Source organism: Lepidochelys kempii, chromosome 1 (genome assembly GCF_965140285.1).
Source record: "Lepidochelys kempii isolate rLepKem1 chromosome 1, rLepKem1.hap1, whole genome shotgun sequence".
In the NCBI taxonomy this organism is placed as follows: domain Eukaryota; kingdom Metazoa; phylum Chordata; order Testudines; family Cheloniidae; genus Lepidochelys; species Lepidochelys kempii.
The window spans coordinates 339,691,591-339,713,091 of NC_136380.1; the positions used below are offsets into that span (position 1 = coordinate 339,691,591).

Sequence of the window (21,501 nt, forward strand, 5' to 3'; positions counted from 1 at the left end):
GAGGAAGCTGAATTCACACTTTCAATTTTAATGTATTAACAAATAGTAATTAGAACGTGGTGGGGTAATATAGAAAGAAAAAGGGAGAGTAATTATTAAATAGGGCAAAGTTTTCTCAAAGTATGTATGAGAGTCAGCTAGTTGTGTAAGACTAAGCACAGGAATAGGAGTCAGTCTCCCAAATGTTGTTCCTGGGTCTGCCACTGATGCTTCGTGGGACCTCAGAAACAACAAGAAGTCCGGTGGCACCTTAAAGACTAACCGATTTATTTGGACATAAGATTTAGTGGGTAAAAAACCCACTTCTTCAGATGCTTCTTTCCCTGCACGGGCACTCTGAGAGTTTGGTCCAGGTCCAGGTTCTAAAATCTGTGGAAAAAGATCAGCAGAATTGCTCAAACATGATGAAGACCGGCTCTTAGTTTGTTCTGCTAAAAAGAATTTAAAGCAATGTAGGGTAAAATATAAATAGTTTAAAAAGCAAATTCAATATTTCATTGTTAAAACAAGAGCAATCAAAACTGTCAGAATATTTTGCTTAAGTATATGCCTAAAGATTAATAAAAAGAAATTAGTGAAGGAAGCATGTGTGTGTGGGACCTCAGGAAAGTCATTTAGGCCTAAATTTTCAGAAATGGTCTCTAGTTCTGAGTGCCTCAATTTTTGAGTGCCCAGCTTAAGACACATTGGGCCTGTTTTGTTTCAGAACGGCTGAACCCCCGTAGCTCCTGCTAAAATGAATAAAAGCTGCTGATGTTCAGCAGTTCTAAAAATCAGGTCCAAGGAGTCTCTCATCTGCCACATAGGGTTGCCAGTTTTGGTTGGACGTATTGCTGGAGGTTTCATCACATGACAGTCTTTAATGAAAGTTTAATTTTTAGTTCCTGGTTACTCCAGGGCAATCCTGGAGGCTTGGCAACCATACTGGCATGCAAAACTAGTGGATGCTTTGAAAATGTAACTCTTACCCAGTTTATGCCTCAGTTTCCACAGCTGTAAAATTGATATCTTCCCCACTTATCTCCTAGAGGTGTTACATGTATTAGTTATTAAGTACTTTGAACATGTAAACCGTTATAAGTAGTAAGTATTGTTTGATTATAATACATCTGTTTTGATTATGAAATATATTTCTCTAAATTTTTGAAATTAGACAAATTGGAGAAACAGATATCTAGAAAGTAGATTCAATAGCTTTCTGGTTTGTTTTTGTTTTTTTTAAAAACAAAGTTAAATATTTCCATTTACTTACCGTCTTGTTTCTCCAGGCAACAATCCTTATTCCATGTTTTAGCTGCATATTCAATATATAATACGGTAAGTCATGTTTCATGTACATTTGAGATAAAATATGGGTCTTTTAAACAATGTTGCGAAAGTTACTGAACATACTTCTCAACATGCATAAAGATCTGAACTGTTGCCAGCTCAATCTGGCTGTTGTAGGGTTGGGAGCTTGAGTTCAAACTCTGCTGAAGCAGTGGCCAGCACGTTCGCATGCAGGCGCCATTTCCCACAGCTCCCATTGGTCAGGAACAGAGAACCGCAGCCACTGGGAGCTGCGGGGGGCGGTGCCTGCGGACGGTCAGCATCCGCAAAATGTCTCGTGGCCTGCAATCAGATTACCCTGATGGGCCGCAGGTTGCCCACTACTGCTATATGCCATTGTAGATAGTCTCATCATACCATTGCCTCCATAAATGTATCAAGTTCAGTCTCAAAGCCAGTTAGGTGTTTTGGCCCCACTACTTCCCTGGGAAGGCTGTTCCAGAACTTCACTCCTCGGATGTTTAGAAACCTTCATCTAATTTCAAACCTAAATATATTGATTGCCAGTTTATTTTGTCAACATTGGCGCTTAACTAAGAACTCCTCTCCCTCCCTCCTATTTGATCCCACTGACATTTGCAGAGAGCAATCATATCTCCTCCCCTCAGCCTCTTTTGTTAGGCTAAACAAGCCAAGCTCTTTGAGTCTTCTCTTGTAAGGTAAGTTTTTCATTCCTATCATGAATGGCGATGCTTTCCTGAATGGGGTTTTTAGATCTCATGTTATATGCCAGAAATGTTCCAGGTTTGTAGCATCTAAGTCTGAGTTGCCTATTAAAAACATAAGTAATGTAAATGTTGTCAGATGTCCACTTCTGTGCTTACACATTATGCCCCCATTCTGCAAACATTTTTATAATTGTGTGTAACTTAACACATGAGTAGTTCTAATTAAGTCAATGAGACCATATGTAGAGCTGAGTCTATGCAGAAATGTTTGCAGGATTATTCTCATTATAAGTAATTATAGAGGTCATCATTCTTAAATATCACTTTGCTTCCCTTCCAGCATCATATCTATTTAAAAGAAGTTTTAGTTTTGCTCTCACCAGATTGAAAGCTCTCTCTTTTGGTGCAAGAAGAAGCTAATATTACTGTTTTTAATTCTAGAATTAAGTTTTCTGCGATTTAATAGGTGCCCTAGATTTTTGATTGTATGGTGTTTAGGGTTAAAACTCTGATAGCAGGGACTTTTTTTGTTTTCCACAGCACAATTTATATTACATGAAAGATGCTGTTTAAAATCAATGGATATTGTATAAACATTGGCAGTGTTTAAACAAGTAGAAAAAGATTAGTATTTAGGCTTGTTGTATTTTTTTCTCTTATATCACAGTTGTTTCAGACTTCTTAGCTAGTTTCCTTTTTATCTTTCGGCATTAAAGCAAATTAAAAGGCTTCCTTGGCCAAAGTTCTTGCGACGAACCCATCTGTCAAAAAGACTTTCTCAATAATTATCTCTTTCTCATCAAATATACATTAGCAGCTGGTTTTGTAAAGTCAGTAATAATCCTTACTTAAGCAGTCTGATGTTTCTTATTGCTGGTTCCCACCATAGGAGTTAATATATTAGTACAGTAGCCTTGTGGGGTTTCCTGTTTTTCATTGCTACAGTTTTTGAATAAGAGGAGAGATTTCTCTGTCTCACATGTTTATGTATCTGCAATATCTTCTTGCTATATGTTGTGCTGCTCCACATGGAGAATAGAAAACACATCTGTTCTGGGTGTAGGTTCATATAAATTATATGCAAACATTTTAAAATAAAGGATTTAGTGTACAAATATATTGTATTTTAATGAAAGGCCAAAGCCAGTTCAAGCACCAGTTGGAAGACAGTGAATTATCCCTTCTAGTAGAATATGTTTTGTCTTTGAATAGCCATGGTAATGGAGTTTAAAGGAAAATTTTAACCATGAAAATTTGAGTGGTGTGTGGGTTTGCAATATTTAGAGAGCTTATTCCAAAAATGGTGTATTTTCTCATGTTAAAAAATACACAAATAGTTCTTTTGCTTGTTTACAAAGTTAATGTTTCCTGTCCTCTACATTTCAGGAGGTTGGATACTGTCAGGGAATGAGCCAGATCACAGCTTTACTCCTCATGTACATGAATGAAGAAGATGCCTTCTGGGCCCTGGTGAAACTACTCTCAGGTCCTAAACATGCTATGCATGGTATGGAATTTCAGTTCATGCAGTACCATTTAAATTTCAACGTGTCCTAATTAGATAATAAATTGTTTGAGACAGGGGCCATATCCATTTGTGTGTGATCAGTGCCTAGCACAGCGGGGCCGTTATCTTGTGTGGGGCTATTGCATGCTCCTGCAGTACAAATGATGCTTAATAATCTCTTAATATATATGGTTAACACTTATCTGCAATTTCCTATATGATTGTTTTATAGGTTATATTCTACGAGTAGTCATCAATGAAAATTTCCCATCCTCTAATGTTATTCTGCTTGTGTCCCATTAAAAGATTTGTGTGTGTGTAATTTATTCTGGGAAAATACCCAAAAGTTCTCTTAGAGCTGTCACTTTGTTTAAGTGTACCAGTGTCTCTGCTTCAGCTCTTAGTGCCACTGATTTGTTCTGTACAGTAATGTTACAAATGCCACTTTGTCAGAGCCTTGTAAAATGCTGATAAAGCTGCTATTCTATGTTAAATGCTGCACTTACAGGTATTTATTCTAAGGACTGTGTTTCTGGACTTCATTGCTGATATTCATGGAAGTTACTTCAGTTATCTTTGCCTGGCAGTGTCGAAATTCGGTTATGCAGACATTTATATAGCAATAGAATAATAATGAAAATTATATAAAAAAACCTGTTAAACGGCTGTGACATCAACTGGCAAACCTGGAAATCCTCAGTTAAAACTAATGCTGTAGGTAGGCACAATGGTCTGAGCTAAGGGTAAACTGTTGGCAAGCTTTATCTCTGCCTCACACAGAATTCTATCGTTCCACCATTTTGCTACTTAAATATAATTGTGTTTTCTCTCTATTTTATTTGTTACTTTTAAATTTTAGTATTTTCTATGTGTTCTTTACCTTCTGACAGTGGCCAGTGCCAAATGTTTCAGAAGGAATGAATGGAATAGGGCAATTATTGAGTGAGCCATCCCTTGTCATCCACTCCCAGCTTCCGACAGTTCGAGGGTTAGGGACATCTGGAGCATGGGGTTGCAGCCCTGACTGTCCTGGACCTTTCCTCATGAACTTATCTAATTCTTTTTTGAATCCAGTTATACTTTTGACCTTCACCACATCCCCTGGCAATGAGTCACACAGGTTGACTTGTGTTGTGTGAAGAAGTACTTCCTCATATTTGTGTTTACTTGCTGACTATTAATTTCATTGGGTGACCCCTGGTTTTTGTGTCCTGTGAAGGGTAATATTACACTTCCCTACTCATTGTCTCCACACCATTTTTCATTTTATAGACCTCTGTCATAGCCTCTTCTGAGCCCAGTCACCGACTTTTTAATCTCTCCTCCTACAGAAGCTGTTCCGTACCCTTAATCATTTTTGTTGTCCTTCTCTGTACCTTTTCCAAACCAATGTAAACTAAACTAATCTATTCTTATTATTTTCCAAACTTGTTTATCCATCTGTAGTACATATGACCCCTGTACACCTGTAGGCTTTCCCCCACCACCCCACCCCAAGGATGCTCTTTTGGGCCAAAAGCTAGTCTTCTATAAACTATTAAATAGGATAAAGAATGTCCTCCAGATTCTAAATGTTGGTGTTTGGGCACATCACACTGTTACCAGGAGAGATTCTTGCCGTAAGATTTGTGCTCTTAACATGACGCCTCTGAGGAACTCCCATAGAATAAATGTCTAAAGCGATTAGCTTTTGCAGGGTCATTTCATACTGCTACAGTGAGCCCAAGTGCTCCCAACTGGCTGATGGTGAAGGAGCTCCATGAGGGTTGCTGTGTGTTTTCATGGCCATGAGTGTATGCTCCTTTTGCTTGTCTGCACTGAGCTGGTAGCTAACAAACACTACTGCCAGAGCTGGGCATGCACATTTTTACATATATGAACAATTGTGCTATGAGCAGGCTGGAATAAATAGAATCGAATAAAAATAAGTGTGTCCCATCTCCCCCTCACAAACCATTACCATCACCTGCATAAAATGAAAATGGCTGGATTTAATTTTATGAAATTTGTTTTAAAATATTCCCGCCCAGGCCAAATTATTGCTTTACAAGTTTGAGCTTGGAGCAAATTCTTTTCTATTAGGGCTAAAAAATCTCTAAAAATGTGATTAATAGAATACTTAGCACTTTGAGATTCTCAAATGGAAGGTCTTAAGTGCTTTAGAAGTATTAACTAACCCTTACAACACGCTGGTGGGGAAGTTTGTGTTTATAGATATGCTAACATATAACCTTAACTATAGTTTGAATGAATAATACCCCCGCCCTCAAATAATCAAATGCACTTCAGTTTATATACCTAAAATCCATTTATAGCAGTGAAGGCATTACTGTAAACACTGAAGATGCTAAAGAGTAAACTTTCAAATTGATTTACGTGAAGTGTGCATGCACATTGCTGTTTGCATTTCTTCCTGTGTACATCTTTAAAAAAGCAGCCCTTAAACTATTTCAATTCTAAATTGTTGCTATGCGTGTGTTTCAATTCTAAACCGGGGGGAGCTGTCTCTTCTCACACTAGATGCCCATGATCAAGACATCACTCTCTGAAGTCATAGAGTCATAGAATATCAGGGTTGGAAGGGACCTCAGGAGGTCATCTAGTCCAACCCCCTGCTCAAAGCAGGACCAATCCCCCAATTTTTGCCCCAGATCCCTAAATGGCCCCCTCAACGATTGAACTCAAATCAGTGGCTGATAGTGATGGCTGAATAGTGCAATTAAAAAAGGTGCTGCCTAGAGTAGCAGGGCTAAAAAGTTCCTCCCTATAATAAACAAAGCACTTTGCTTCATCGGCCCCCCACCCGTGACCTGGGGACTCAGGCTGTTTTTCCAGTGCAACCAAGTGTCTCTCAAAATACACAACCTGACTAACCCCTGGTATAAGTCCACTGAAATCAAGGGATGAATTTGACTGTAAGGGTACATCTACACTGCAGTCTCCAAATCATAAAATGTAGGTAGCTGACCATGAAAATGATTTAGATTTTTGAAAGCTGTTTCCCTTAGGATTTCCATAACTATTTTCCAGATTCAGGCTAAAGAATTGGTGTATGAAGGGAAAGAGCGGCAGTACCTTTGAATATTATTAATGATGTGCAATTAGTTTTGAGGTACTGATTCACAGTTTATGTAAAAAGAGAACAATTTTGCTTAGCTGAATGTAGGTAACATCAGACATTCCTTTTTTCATATGACAGAGGAGTCGCTATATTAACATACGTTCCATGATTCTGAGATAGGAGATCTTAATATTTAGTCACTCTGTATATTGTCCTTAATTATTGAATTGGCAACTGGCCAGAAGGCGTCTTTTGGTTTTAAAATTTGATTCTATTCTGAAAACTGGTTCCGTTAAAATAGTATTTTGGGGTCCTTTTTTATTATGCCACTAACTTCCATGTTGTTTGCAGTGTTGTAGCCATGTTGGTCTCAGGATAATAGAGAGGCAGGGTGGGTGAGGTAATATTCTTTTATTGGACTACCTTTGCTGAAAAAATACCAGGAAGAAGAGCTCTGTATAAGTTGAAAAGCTTCCTACTTTCACCAACAGAAGTTGATCCAATACAAGATATTACCTCACCCACCTTGCCTCACTAACTTCCATATCAGCTATCTCAGTTTACAAGTAGAAATGTGTTTTTCCCCTCGTTGCCTGCCCTGCAAACTCAACTGAAGCAATGAAATTCAATCTGGGTGCTTGCATTCTCAGACATATCACCAATAAAGTTTTTGCAGGTTACCTATGCCCTTAATTTCACTGTACAAGCCCATGGTCTTCAAATTATGCTCTCTCCTTATTAATTCTACATCTGTGTGGGGAGCCCTGCCTAATATTCTCATTCTCTTTAACCTTGCTGCTGCACAAGTTCTGGCAGCTGTGTGGTTTGTGTCTGTCCTGTGAATACACATGGAGAGCAGACTTGCTAAGAAGGTGCCTTTCTTTGCTCACTGTTGAGGGCAAAACCACGCTTCAGATTTCTGTTTTTAACCTTTTTTGGAATCTGTCATTTAAAAAAAAAAAAAGGCTGTTTGCCATGTGCTTTTACAGTGGTGCAGACTAAATCAGAGTTGATGCAGCTTGTATCCATCATAGCTATTATTAAATTGAAAATAGGCAATAGGAAAATGGTTGAGATTTTACCACAGTAGCTTGAACAATAAAACCTACACTTATTCTTGCATCAATGTAGTAAAATGTACTGTATAAATTATTTTGAGTGTAATTGTGTAATTGAAACTTTGTGTAATTGAAACCAACACACTTTTAAATCTTTAGAGATCTTGTAGATAATTTTTTGTGAAACTTATCCCTGTTACATGCTGCATGTTTGCTCTTTTTTTCCTAGGCTTTTTTGTTCCTGGTTTTCCAAAACTCTTGCGGTTTCAAGAACATCATGAGAAAATATTGAAGAAGTTTTTGTCTAAACTTAAGCAACACTTCGTAAGTAAATCTGCCAGATAAAAGTAGTATTTATTGCACTAAAGCCAATCATCTTGTTTCAGTCCAGTCCAATCTGTTGATTTAGAATGGTACGAATTTCGGGGATGGATGTTGGGTTCTAACCGGCAAAAGTCCTATTGATGTTATATGAATGAAGTCATGGAGTCTTGGCTGAATTGGGACATTGATTGGGCTCTTAAAATAATCAGATTGAGAGTCACAACTCTGAGTGCTGGTTTCCTGAAAATATTTGTGTTTCCAGTAAATGCAATTCAAGATTTTACTATTTAGCAACCCCCTGGGCACTGAACACCCTTTGTAAAGGATTTATCATGTGCAGAACTGACCACACAGTGCCTCTGGGCCAAGGAGACTTTGTAATCAGACAGCTTACTCTTCTTTGAGTAGTGTCCCTATGGGTGCTCCACGTCAGGTGCTCATGTACCTCTTGAGCCCTTGATCAGAGATTTTCCGTTAGCAGTGTATGCTTGGCAAGCTCTTGCATCCAGTGTATCCTTATGCCTCATACAAGCGTATATGGGGCAGGCCCACTGACAGCAATTCTGGGCCCCAGGGCAGAACAGTTAGTGGGCCCCCTAGAATGGATGGGTGCGGCATCTCCTACCGTTGGGCTCAGGAGAACCTTTGCTTCTTTCCAGTCTCCTACTGTCTGTGTTTCTATGGATCATTTTCTCTAATACACATTTGCCAACCACAGAGAGCCTAACTTTCAGCTCTTCCCCATGGGTCTCCATCTAGCTGCCTTTCCCATCCACCTGGGACTGGTGCAAGCTCCAGAGCTGCTTCAGAATTCGTTTGTTTCTCAGATACCACTCAGCCTCTTCCCCATTATATCCCAAAATGAGTTTCCTCTCATTGGCCTTTTGGAGGATGAGGCAGAATAAATGGCATTTTCTGTAACTGTGTCACTACCTGAAGGCTCTGTGTCTGGAATCTGCAGTGCAATGTCTCAACACTGAAAAATTCCCTCTCCCCCTCCTTCACCAGGCCAGGGGTAACCTAATGCCCTAGTAACCAGCTGAGACTTGCCTTTTTTTTTTTTAAAGGTATTTCCAGACAACCAGTCAAAAGACTAAGAATGTATCCAAAGGTACTTCAGCATGCAAACACCATAACTCAGGTCCCAGTGGGGAACCATTACAGCTGTTGTTATTTATGGATTTGTATTACAGTAGGACCTATAAGTCCCAACTGAGATCAGGGTCCTGTTGTGCAGGGTGCTGTACATGCTCATGGAGACAGTTCCCTGCCCTACAGAGAATACAGTTTAAAGAGACAAGACAAACAAGGATTATCCCCATTTTACAGTTAGGAAATTGAGGCCCAGGGAGATTTTGATTTATCCAAGGTGGCATTCTGTCCCCCCGGCCCCACCCAAACTAGCCCACAAGCAGCCAGAGAATTCCCTTGCCATGGGCACTGCATTGTGCCATCATAGGCAGCCCTACACTGCCCCCACTGCACACTCCAGCCGTGGGAGGCAGGAAGTCTAGGGCAGAGAATTGAACACAGAGCTCCTATTGCTGAACCCCCAGGATCATCCATCATCTCTGTATAAAAACTCTTCCCAGAAATAAGTATGAACTTCCAAGACATGACAATAAATACACTAAAAGGCAGTCAAGCTGTTTGACCCATTCCTAAAGCCTACAGCTAAAAGAACCCCAACACTCTACATTTGTGGCATATAATTCTGCACACGTAATCATTTGCATATGCAACAATCTGAAAAGGAGGCCAAACTGAGGTTCCTTTAAAAATATAAATGCCTAATTTAGGGAACACTTAATATAATGTTGCCTAAAGGTTAGAGCAGCACACTGGGTTTTATCTCTGGGTTCTATCTCTGTGCCACTGATTCATTGGGTTTCCTTAGGCAAGTCATTTAATCTCCCTGAGCCAAATTCATTGTGACTTTATGTTCCAGCTAATCCCCATCCCTCTGCCAATTTCCCACCCAGAACATGAAGGAAAATCCCCACTGAAAGTCTGGCTGAAACAGAGTACTAATATATGGGAGGCGGAGGGTCCCAACATTAACCAGTGACCAAAATAATGATTAAATTTACCGACTGTGCACTCTTGAGTTTTTTAAACCCACAGCTGTGGATGTATGAAAATTCTCACGATAATCCCCCAAGGCTTGTATGTCCCTCTTTGACATGTTACTCATGCACCAGCTGAAGCTCTTTTTGGAGTGTTACATTCTTATTCATAGATTCCGAGGCCAGACGGGTGAGTCTGACCTCCTGCATAACCCAGGCCACTGAACTTCCCAAAAATAATTTCCACAACAGATTTTTTTAGATCTTGATTTTAAAATGGTCAGTGAGGGAGCATCCACCAGGATTATTATGAGTGAACATAAATAAATCCTCTGGTGAGACTCCCATCACTGTTCCCTTTACAACAGTCCCAACAGCAACTACCAGCTACCGATCTACCAGCCCCGATCTTCAATCATCCCATCACCCCCAAACCATCTCCAAATACCAGAGATAATCCACTAATGAGATCAGCCAAAGAACAGCCCCCAGCCCCAAATCAAAATAGCCTCAAATACCCCTTCCCCCCCCACACACACCAGCCCAGCGCTGTCACTGAAACACCCTCCCCTCCCCCTTCCAAGACCCACTCTTCTCCTCCTGGTGGACCCCAGACAAAGCCCAGCCAGCACCCAGCGGTGTGCTGTCAGCGCCTTTGCTGCAGATGTTGGACCAGTGGCTGCTGGATCCTGAGTCTGATCTCGAGTCTGCCCCCCGCTCTTTTCCTCTCCCCCCTCACCCCCCCAAGTTGTCCCTGCCTAGCACTGTGCCCCCTACCCTGCTCTTTTCCTTTCCCAGCCTGGCTCCCTACAGCCATCCCCAGCCCGGTTCCTCTTCCCCCAGCTCTACCCTCTGAGCTTAGCTCCCACACTCTGTTCCCAGCCCGGCAACTCCTACCCCCCGGCTCACTCACATGGATGCAGAAAGTTTTGCTCCTGGTTACAAAGTTGCAGCAATGGTTGCCACAGCCAGGTCAGCTCTGCCCCCCGGCACAGCTCAGGGGCTACTGCCCGACTCACCCTCCGGCTGCCCAGGGCCCCTCCTGCCCCAGCACTGTCCGGCGTGGTGCACAGAGCCTCGTGGGCCAGCCCAGCAGAACCACTCTGCAGCCCACGGCAGGTGCTGGGACTTGGGTGCGCACCTGTGTGATTTAAAGGGGCCCAGGGCTCCCGGTTGCTGCTGCTACTGCGGTGGTGGCTGGGCCCCCCAGGCCCTTTAAAATGGCCCAGGCCCCTGGGCAATTGCCTCCTTTGCCCTGCTCCCCTGTCGGTGGGCCTGTGTGGGTGAACTGCCCTCAGTTCCTTCTGAATCACCTCGGACTGAGATGGAGCCTTAGCGCATCTACCATGAACATGCCTCGGCTATTCACTTTAGCTGTAGTTTTGGGGTTTAGTATTAGTTTTGTGTTAGTTGTCATATGTAACTAACTGTAAAGGATCTAAATAGTGAAAGGATTGACTTTCTTTCATCTTCCTCCCCTTCCTCCTGGGAGCCTTACTCTCCTGGCAGAGCAGGCCTGGCTCGCCAGGTTTCAAACATTGCCTGTCTTGTCAAGAGGCTATCCTGGTTAGCAACAGCCACTACAGGTGTGTCCATTGCTTGGGAGAGTCCGATGTCTCCCAGAAGTGCAACTTCTGCCTGGCCCCCAAATCCAAAGCAAGGAGGGACAGGGAGATTAAATTGAGGCTGCTGGTGATGGAGTGCTCTTTTCAACTGCTTCTGAGTCAGCTCAGAAGATTCCATCCACCAGCAACCCCTTAAGTCTCACCACAGGTTTCCCCTAAGAAGGAAGACAATGGAGGCCTCAGGGGAAGCTTTGAAGAAGAGGAGCTTGAACTCTCATTGTAAGGAGCTGGCTCCTAAAAGTCCTCAACCTCTCAACTCAATACCATAGATGCAAAAGACTCCTCTGTTACCTGGGGTTTTCTGAACCCAAAACTATGGTAAATAGTCTTTGTTTTCCAAGCGGCTTCAGGACATAATTCAATGGGGACACAGCTTCTCAGTGTGCTACATGATTGGTACACACAAGAGTGCTTTCACCCAAAAATCCTTGTTTTTATTGAGTCCCAAGCACACATCTAAAATAACAATAGTCTAGAGCACCCCAGATATAGTTACCCAAAGACTAAGATGGTGATGAGTGGTCAGCAGCAGGTTTCTGGTGGCCCACCTTCGTCCTAGCCACTGGGAAGTTGGATGTCAGTCTCCTAGCTCGTCATAATCTCTCTCCGAACTTCTCCACATTGTACACTCTAAGTAATCTTTTTATAGATTGCTCAATACAAAGCACATAACTTACAGTAACCTCTAGTGGGCTAACAATTTCCCTAGTAACAACAAAGAACTCATAATTCTACTTATCAGCAAAACAATTTCCAGCAAAAAAAACCTCATGATCACAGATCCAAGGTCAGCTATTCACATCCTCTCCCATTTTCATGAATCTGTCACTTTGTCAATCCTTATTAGCAACACTGCAGCTGTGCAGCTGTTTTGTCTGCTTGCTTTGGCAAAGACCAAATTATTCCTGACTACGTGGTGTACTCACTTCAAAGGAATGGTGGCTGAATACACAAGATGGCTACAGTTATGTCAAGTCCTGTTCTCTCATAACACTTCCTCCAGTACTGGCGAGGCTGGAAAGTCCCAGAGCTCTAAAGAAGAACATAGCTCTGACAGGGCCCCATCACTGTCTGAGGGACAAGGGGGGCGAGGATAAGCACTTCTGCAGACTGGTACCCTCTGACACAGCTCTGCCATTGGTACCTCTCTGTTTTGCACCGTTGGTACTGGGCATACCAAGGCACCAGGCACCATTGGCCCCTGTACAGTATGCTCCCAGTCAATGGTACATCTTTGGGTACCACATCAGTAGTGATCTACTCAATACAGCAGGAATTCAGGTACTCTAGTGAGTTGTCAGTGATGGAGAAACTGGAGTCTATGCTGCTCATAGGTACTGAGTGTTGCTTGGTACCGAAACCCCAATCTTTGGATTACCATCACGCTCTCTTACCAAAGGACTGCCTACCCTTTTCTGCTGTTTCTCTTCCCCTTTCTCCCCCCCACCCCCCATTAGAGGTTATTGAGGAGGATGAAGGAGACTTCCAGTTAGTGTTTTCTGTCTCGGTATGGGGTTCTCCTACGCATCTGCATAGGAACCTGCTCTTTGACGCTTGTAGAAAGAACCTTGTGCACAACAAGAAGTGTGGTGGAACTGACTGTGAATCTCACCCCCTCTCCCATATGAGCTCTCTCAATGGCCATACTGAGATCTGTGGGCTGTGTATCGGCAGCAGTTTGCCACACCCCTGACTCCAACACATAGGAAGGCTAGAGTTTTCCAATAGTCTTCATAGAATCATAGAATATCAGGGTTGGAAGGGACCTCAGGAGGTCATCCAGTGCAACCCCCTGCTCAAAGCAGGACCAATCCCCAACTAAATCATCCCAGCCAGGGCTTTCTCAAGCCTGACCGTAAAAACTTCTGAGGAAGGAGATTCCACCACCTCCCTAGGTAACGCATTCCAGTGTTTCACCACCCTCCTAGTGAAAAAGTTTTTCCTAATATCCAACCTAAGCCTCCCCCACTGCAACTTGAGATCGTTACTCCTCATTCTGTCATCTGCTACCACTGAGAACAGTCTAGATCCATCCTCTTTGGAACCCCCTTTCAGGTAGTTGAAAGCAGATATCAAATCCCCCCTCATTCTTCTCTTCTGCAGACTAAACAATCCCAGTTCCCTCAGCCTCTCCTCATAAGTCACATGTTCCAGTCCCCTAATCATTTTTGTTGCCCTCCGCTGGACGTTTTTCCAATTTTTCCACATCCTTCTTGTAGTGTGTGGCCTAAAACTGGACACAGTACTCCAGATGAGGCCTCACCAATGTCGAATAGAGGGGAACGATCACGTCCCTCGATCTGCTGGCAATGCCCCTACTTATACATCCAAAATGCCATTGGCCTTCTTGGCAACAAGGGCACACTGTTGACTCATATCCAGCTTCTCGTCCACTGTAACCCCTAGGTCCTTTTCTGCAGAACTGCTGCCAAGCCATTCGGTCCCTAGTCTGTAGCGGTGCATGGGATTCTTCCATCCTAAGTGCAGGACTCTGCACTTGTCCTTGTTGAACCTCATCAGATTTCTTTTGGCCAAATCCTCTAATTTGTCTAGGTCCCTCTGTGTCCTATCCCTCCCCTCCAGCATATTTACCTCTCCTCCCAGTTTAGTGTCACCTGTAAACTTGCCGAGGGTGCAATCCACACCATCCTCCAGATCATTAATGAAGATATTGAACAAAACCAGCCCCAGGACCAACCCTTGGGGCACTCCACTTGATACTGGCTGCCAACTAGACATGGAGCCATTGATCACTACCCGTTCAGCCCGACAATCTAGCCAGCTTTCTATCCACCTTATAGTCCACTCATCCAGCCCATACAACTTTAACTTGCTGGCAAGAATACTGTGGGAGACCGTGTCAAAAGCTTTGCTAAAGTCAAGGAACAACACGTCCACCGCTTTCCCCTCATCCACAGAGCCAGTTATCTCGTCATAGAAGGCAATTAGATTAGTCAGGCATGCCTTGCCTTTCGTGAATCTATGCTGACTGTTCCCGATCACTTTCCTCTCCTCTAAGTGCTTCAGAATTGATTCCTTGAGGACCTGCTCCATGATTTTTCCAGGGACTGAGGTGAGGCTGACTGGCCTGTACTTCCCAGGATCCTCCTCCTTCCCTTTTTAAAAGATGGGCACTACATTAGTCTTTTTCCAGTCGTTCGGGACCTCCCCCGATCTCCATGAGTTTTCAAAGATAATGGCCAATGGCTCTTCAATCACATCCGCCAACTGCTTTAGCACTCTCGGATGCAGTGCATCCGGCCCCATGGACTTGTGCACATCCAGCTTTTCTAAATAGTCCTGAACCACTTCTTTCTCCACAGAGGGCTGGTCACCTCCTCCCCATGCTGTGCTGCCCAGTGCAGTAGTCTGGGAGCTGACCTTATTCGTGAAGACAGAGGCAAAAAAAGCATTGAGTATATTTGCTTTTTCCACATCCTGTCACTAGGTTGCCTCCCTCATTCAGTATGGGGCCTATACTTTCCTTGACTTTCTTCTTGTTGCTAACATACCTGAAGAAACCTTTCTTGTTACTCTTAACATCTCTTGCTGGCTGCAACTCCAGGTGTGATTTGGCCTTCCTGATTTCACTCCTGCATGCCCGAGCAATATTTTTATACTCTTCCCTGGTCATTTGTCCAATCTTCCACTTCTTGTAAGCTTCTTTTTTGTGTTTAAGATCAGCAAGGATTTCACTGTTAAGCCAAGCTGGTCACCTGCCATATTTACTGTTCTTTCTACACATCGGGATGGTTTGTCCCTGTAACCTCAATAAGGATTCTTTAAAATACAGCCAGCTTTCCTGGACTCCTTTCCCCCTCATGTTATTCTCCCAGGGGATCCTGCCCATCAGTTCCCTGAGGTTGTCAAAGGTCTACTTTTCTGAAGTCCAGGGTCCGTATTCTGCTGCTCTCCTTTCTTCCCTGTGTCAGGATCCTGAACTCAGTCATCTCATGGTCACTGCCCCCAGGTTCCCATCCACTTGTGCTTCCCCTACTAATTCTTCCTGGTTTGTGAGCAGCAGGTCAAGAAGAGCTCTGCCCCTAGTTGGTTCCTTCAGCACTTGCACCAGGAAATTGTCCCCTACCCTTTCCAAAAACTTCCTGGATTGTCTGTGCACCGCTGTATTGCTCTCCCAGCAGATGTCAGGGTGATTCAAGTCTCCCATAAGAACCAGGGCCTGCGATCTAGTAACTTCCGTTAGTTGCCGGAAGAAAGCCTCGTCCACCTCATCCCCCTGGTCCGATGGTCTATAGCAGACTCCCACGACGACATCACCCTTGTTGCTCACTCTTCTAAACTTAATCCAGAGACACTCAGGTTTTTCTGCAGTTTCATTCTGCAGTTTTTTTGCAGTCTTCTCCCCAACCAGCCCACCAACCGAAGTTGGAGGAGTAGGGGGCTAGGGTGAATAAGAAGGCCACCATTCAAACTCTTATTTGAGTGGTGGCCTTGTCTTCAGATAAGGTGATGATGCTTCCACCACCGTCCCTGGCTGACAATTTCTGGCAATTTGAGGACCTTATAAAGAGGTACCTGACATTCTTCAAATACGACTCCAAGAGGTCAAGGTCTAAAATCTTGAAGTCAGCAACATTCGGTAGGGTTGTGTTACCTGTTAATGAGGCGTTCCTGCCAAAGACAGCGCAGCAAACACCTGCTACCATTCCACCAACTTGTAAACGGGAGGATAAAAAATATTATGTTCTTCCCAAGGACTCCAAATTTTTGTTCTGCCACTCCACACCTAACTCCCTGGTGATAGATGCAATAAATGAATGAGGTAAGCAGTGCTACTCCAAGTCTACACTGTATGACAAGGACCAAAAGAGTCTAGATCTTTTTGAATGGAAATCTTACTCGTCAATGACCCTGCAATTTCAGATCACAAACTATAGGTAATCATGGCCAAATATAATTTTATAAACTGGCTTTTATTGAATACTTTCCACAGGAACATAGGGAACAATTTTAGCCCATCATCTCAGATGGTGAATTTTTAGCCAGAACCATTTGCTCAGCCTGTCGTCAAGATTTATTAAATATTTGGGAACCTTTACCCCCATGTTAGAGTTCCCGTTCTGACTTGGGACCTCAATCTGGTATTTAAATATGTCATGAGACCTGCATACCAGTCAATGGCAACCTGTTCCACTTATATATGAAAATGTCCTTTTTAGCATCTGTCACATTGGCCCCTTGGGTCAGAGAAATTGGGGCCTTGATTGCGGATCCCCTCTTTATGGTGTTCTTCGAGGACAAGGTCTCTTTACGCCCACACCCTAAATTCTTACCTACGGTACTATCAGAATTTCATCTTAAGCAGTCCATTCATCTACCAGTGTTTTTTTCCAAAACTGCAGACATCTCAACGGGAGACCTGTTTGCCTACCTCAGATGTTAGAAAGGTATTGGCTTTCTACCTACATATGACCACACACTTTTGGAAGTCACCTAGGCAGTTGTTTCCATTGCAGACAAATGCAAGCGGTTTGCAGTCTCTCTTCAGAGACTGTCAAGGTGGATCTCTTGTGTATTGTTGCCTGTTATGATACAGGTGCTGCTCAACCCTCCCAAAGGGTGATAGCACACACTACCAGATGAGAAGCAACATCCACAGCATACTCAAGTACAGCCGCTACCTGGGCTTCAGCACATACATTGTCTAAGCACTCTGCTTTGAGCCGTGCCACCAGATCTTATGGGGCACTTGGTAATGCGGTACTATCTTCAGTTCTAGACTCAATTCTGAAGCTCCCTCCTCCTTCTAGGGATCCTGCTTGGGTGTCACTTGAAGTAGAGCATCCATAAGGACACCTATTGAAGAAGAGGCAGAAAAAGATGTTCCTCTTCAAAGTACTACTTGAAGTGGAGCACCCATAGGGATCCTACTCAAGAAGAAGAGGTCACCTTCTGCAGGAATTACAGTTCTTCAAGATGTGTCCCCCAATGCGTGCTCCACTACCCACCCTCCCTCCCCTCTGCTTCAGACTGTTTTCTTAGGATATTTGGCTGGAGAAGGAACTGAGGACTATATACCCTCAGCGTGCAGCACAAGGATACATAGGACCCAAGTGGGTAAAAAGGATGCGGCTATTAGAAAAATCTCTGATCAAGTGCTCGAGGGGAGCAGGCACATCTGAAGTGGAGCACCCATAGGGGAATGAATCTCAAGGAACTGCAACTACTGTAACCTCCGTGACAGGAGGAACGAAATTTTTTCAGAACTTGGGCATAAGAAATAGAGTGTACACTCTGTTTACCTATCGGTTATGAAATCCTTGGGCTGGGACTGTGTTTGTTATTTTCATTACAATGTTGAGCACATTGAAGCCAAACAATAAGTAATGTTCATGTAACCTTTTTAGTGGGAATGCAACACACATGCATTATGGCGAGAATAACTTCCTGATGACTGTAGCTGGCTCAGATACTACTTAAATCTGTTTCTATTGAACATTAATAGTATATACACTAAAATCTAATCAACTTTTTTTTTTTACAATGTGCTGAGTCTTGTTCAGGCCATGCTATGACATATATTAGTTTGGAAATGTTCTCTTCATTGCAGTAAAAGATTAATCCAAAATCACAGGGTATATCTTACGATTTTTTAAAATTACTGTGTAGTGAAAACAGAGATCCAGTAGCTCACTTGCCTCTGGAATGAAAATTATGGCTTCCGTTTTCACAGTAGAGTTCATGCAGGTTTTGGACTATAGGTCAGAGCTTCTTATTGCTTTAATTTTGGAGGATTTTGGCTTACCAGGCATAGAGCCGCCGGTTATGCTCTCGGCCCTTCGTTTTTGCTTAGGTGCTTTTAATAAATCAAAGTAAACCAACAAGTAAAATAGTATTTAATAAGAGCAATAGGATATGACTAGATGATAAAACTTCATGGTGGTCAGTCATTCTGGTGATATGATGTTATTGTCCATATCCATTATAATATATTTAATAACCAAGAATAGTTCTTCCTCAGAACCTCTTGAGAACGATCTACAGAGTGTCAGCTGCAGTATTTCCAGTGTAGACATGCTTTATTTAGAGCGTCTTAATAGTTCCCACCTTCTGAGGGACCTTTCAGCCACTTGCAAACAGGAACATCTGAAATCTCAATAAACATGCATTACTAGAACCTGCTAGATCTTCTTTGAATTATATATACCAGGCCAGTTTAGCTGTGTTGATTATTTTTTTATTGGAACTACAACAATTGACGCCAACTGAGAACCTGACCCACTATATTTTCTTACATGTGGTCGACTTTTGATTTACCTTGTTTTACTGGGAAATTGCCAAACAAGCCCATTTGTTTTAATGACTCATCCTATAAATGAATTCTTTATTTTTTAGGATTGTTTCAGATGCTTTTAGAAGTTAATTGTCACAATTTCTCACTGTGGATATGCCACATCTTTCTTACAGTAATAGTACCTATGAATAATTATTTTCAAATGGAAGTTATGGTTTACAGAGTCTCGACTATAACATTGGACATAAAATTAACCAGTCGCTACTCTAGATCTCAAAACTGCAAGACTGAACTATGCCATTGGTTTTACTGATCTCTAACACAGGCCTGAATCCAGAGAATAATCAGTAGTTTTATCTTTCCAAATACTCCACCTCTTTAGAAACTTCCATTATATATACCTTAAAATGAGAGAGAAAGCTGTAACACTGGTTGAACAAAGAGATTGAATTTGTTTACGTACTAGATTGTGATGATCCCTGCTGAACCTGTATGAGCAATGAAGAACAGCAAGGAATGGCAAAACATGTATGGCCTGTGAATATGCCAGATGACTATTGATTCTTGTACTGTCAGTCCCTCATTAATTCAGAACTTATGTTTCCAAAACTTGTGAAATAGCTGACTGTGACAAGCATGGAGGCTTAATTTAAAATTGTGCTATCCCATAGTCATCAGAGAAGACAAATTCAGTGTCACTTAATTTCTTGGCTGCCTCCCCACTCAAACAGCAGCCTAGTCTCCAAGACTTTCACATTGTAACTAATGCTACAGTGCTAATGCAAGTGACAGGAATGGCAGTTGTTTTACAATTACAGAAAAGTATAAGCATGTCATGTCTCTTTGCTTCTTGTTACTGTTAGTTGTATTGATACTCAAGATACGGAAAGTTATTTCAGGCATAGCAAGCTTTTTCCTGTTTAGAAGGAAAGTAATTATTTGCTATGCAGAAATATAAACTATGTACATGGTGGGAAGACAGCAGATGACTAATGGAATACAAAACCTTTCATCTCTTAAACCGCTAGTTCAAACTAAGCCCCTGTTAGTGAGAAGTGAAATTCATTATCATTCTAATGATTTGAGGTCCTATGTGAAATGAATTGATTATCTTAGTCTGTTTTCTGGTGGATAGATCTCCACCTCACAAGATCACCACCTCATCTAGCACTAATAGGCACCCTTGCTAGCAGCCTTGTCAGCAGAGAAGTTAAAGATTAAATGGGCCTGCAGACTGAGCTCTGGCTCCTCCAGAACATGAAAGAAACATGCACTCTCTTCTGTACTTGTTTTGACAATAAGTGGAAGACTTAATGTTTCCAGGGGTACCCGTTAATATTCATCCTCAAACATCTACATCTCTCTTCAGAAAAAGGAGATGAAGGAAAAATATAAACAAGAGAGAGAAACCTGGACTGAAGTAACGTTGTTTGAAATAGAATTCTTTTGTGTGAAGAATGCCTGAACGCTATGCCCAGACAGCAGTAGCAGCTAAGTTCAGTTGTACAGTGAGCAAGTCTTAGGGCAGGAGTTAGTCTAACAGCTCACTTTAAGTTTTTGGCTGAGGGTACTTTGCTATTGCTCCAGGTTAAAAAGTGGGAGGCCTTTATGTGCTCGGCAGTACATTGCAGCGTTCTTAATAGAGTATTTGTAAATTGTTGTTTTTTACAGGACTCCCAGGAGATTTCCACTAGCTTTTACACAATGAAGTGGTTTTTTCAGTGTTTCCTTGATCGTGTGAGTATCTGTATATTTTTGTATTTCTATTTTTAGTCATATGTTAGGGTAAGCTGTTTTGACATTTCTGGCTGATTCTGTCATTGCAGACTCCCTTTACATTAACTCTCAGGATATGGGATATCTACATACTTGAAGGAGAGCGAGTTCTCACTGCTATGTCTTACACAATTCTGAAACTACATAGAAGTAAGAGATCTCTTATAAACTTAAATGCTAAACAAAGATTTGACTAGTTTTTAAGTAGTCTATTGTTTTTTAAAAATAGTCATTTCCTCTATTTGGCTTTTATTGTTAAAAATAATATATTTGCAAATGTTTTTTTCTCCTGTTTTGATCTCTCCTTTGTGACTGCATAATCTTTCATCACAGCACAGCGTGACTGTGATGCCCTCAAATTAGCAACCTTCTAGATCATGCTATATAGCTGATGCTGGAATTACTGTTCTGCAAGGAACTGACAAAGAATATTGTTCAATTGCATGGCAGGACTTGAAAAGCTAATTATCTGATATCTTGGGTAATTGTGCCAGGAAATCTTAAGTGACTTTCAGGAGAAGAAATGTCTTATTTGGTAGAGTAAATTACTCATTATTATACAGTTGAACAATAGTAAAAAGGGATTTAAATTGTATTTACTCAGTAAATGACACAGCCTCTAGAAAATTGTGGGAATAAGCATTGTAGTTACTTGGGTTCTGGTAATTCTTTAATGTAGTGTTTTGCTAGATCAAAAGAGGGTTAAGAGTCTCAAGTTTGGCCCTTTCCTGTTTTTTACTTTTTCCCTACTACAATTTTCCAGAAGCTGTTTCCTTTAGCTGGCATGGGCGATGACATGATGCATCCAAGCCTAATTCTACTCTTTGGTGGA

General features: G+C 42.1%; 1 protein-coding gene across 9 annotated transcripts in view; it reads left to right on the forward strand.

Moving 5' to 3' along the window:
* The window catches only part of USP6NL (USP6 N-terminal like), a 215,753-nt gene that overhangs the window by 169,651 nt on the left and 24,601 nt on the right, over positions 1–21,501 (forward strand). For all 9 annotated transcript variants that reach the window (XM_073328781.2, XM_073328776.2, XM_073328783.2 and 6 more), the window contains 5 exons: positions 1,269–1,317; positions 3,384–3,504; positions 7,853–7,947; positions 20,565–20,630; positions 20,720–20,819. In XM_073328781.2, the coding sequence (XP_073184882.1) occupies positions 1,269–1,317; positions 3,384–3,504; positions 7,853–7,947; positions 20,565–20,630; positions 20,720–20,819 (431 nt within the window). The remainder of the gene's footprint in view (positions 1–1,268; positions 1,318–3,383; positions 3,505–7,852; positions 7,948–20,564; positions 20,631–20,719; positions 20,820–21,501) is intronic.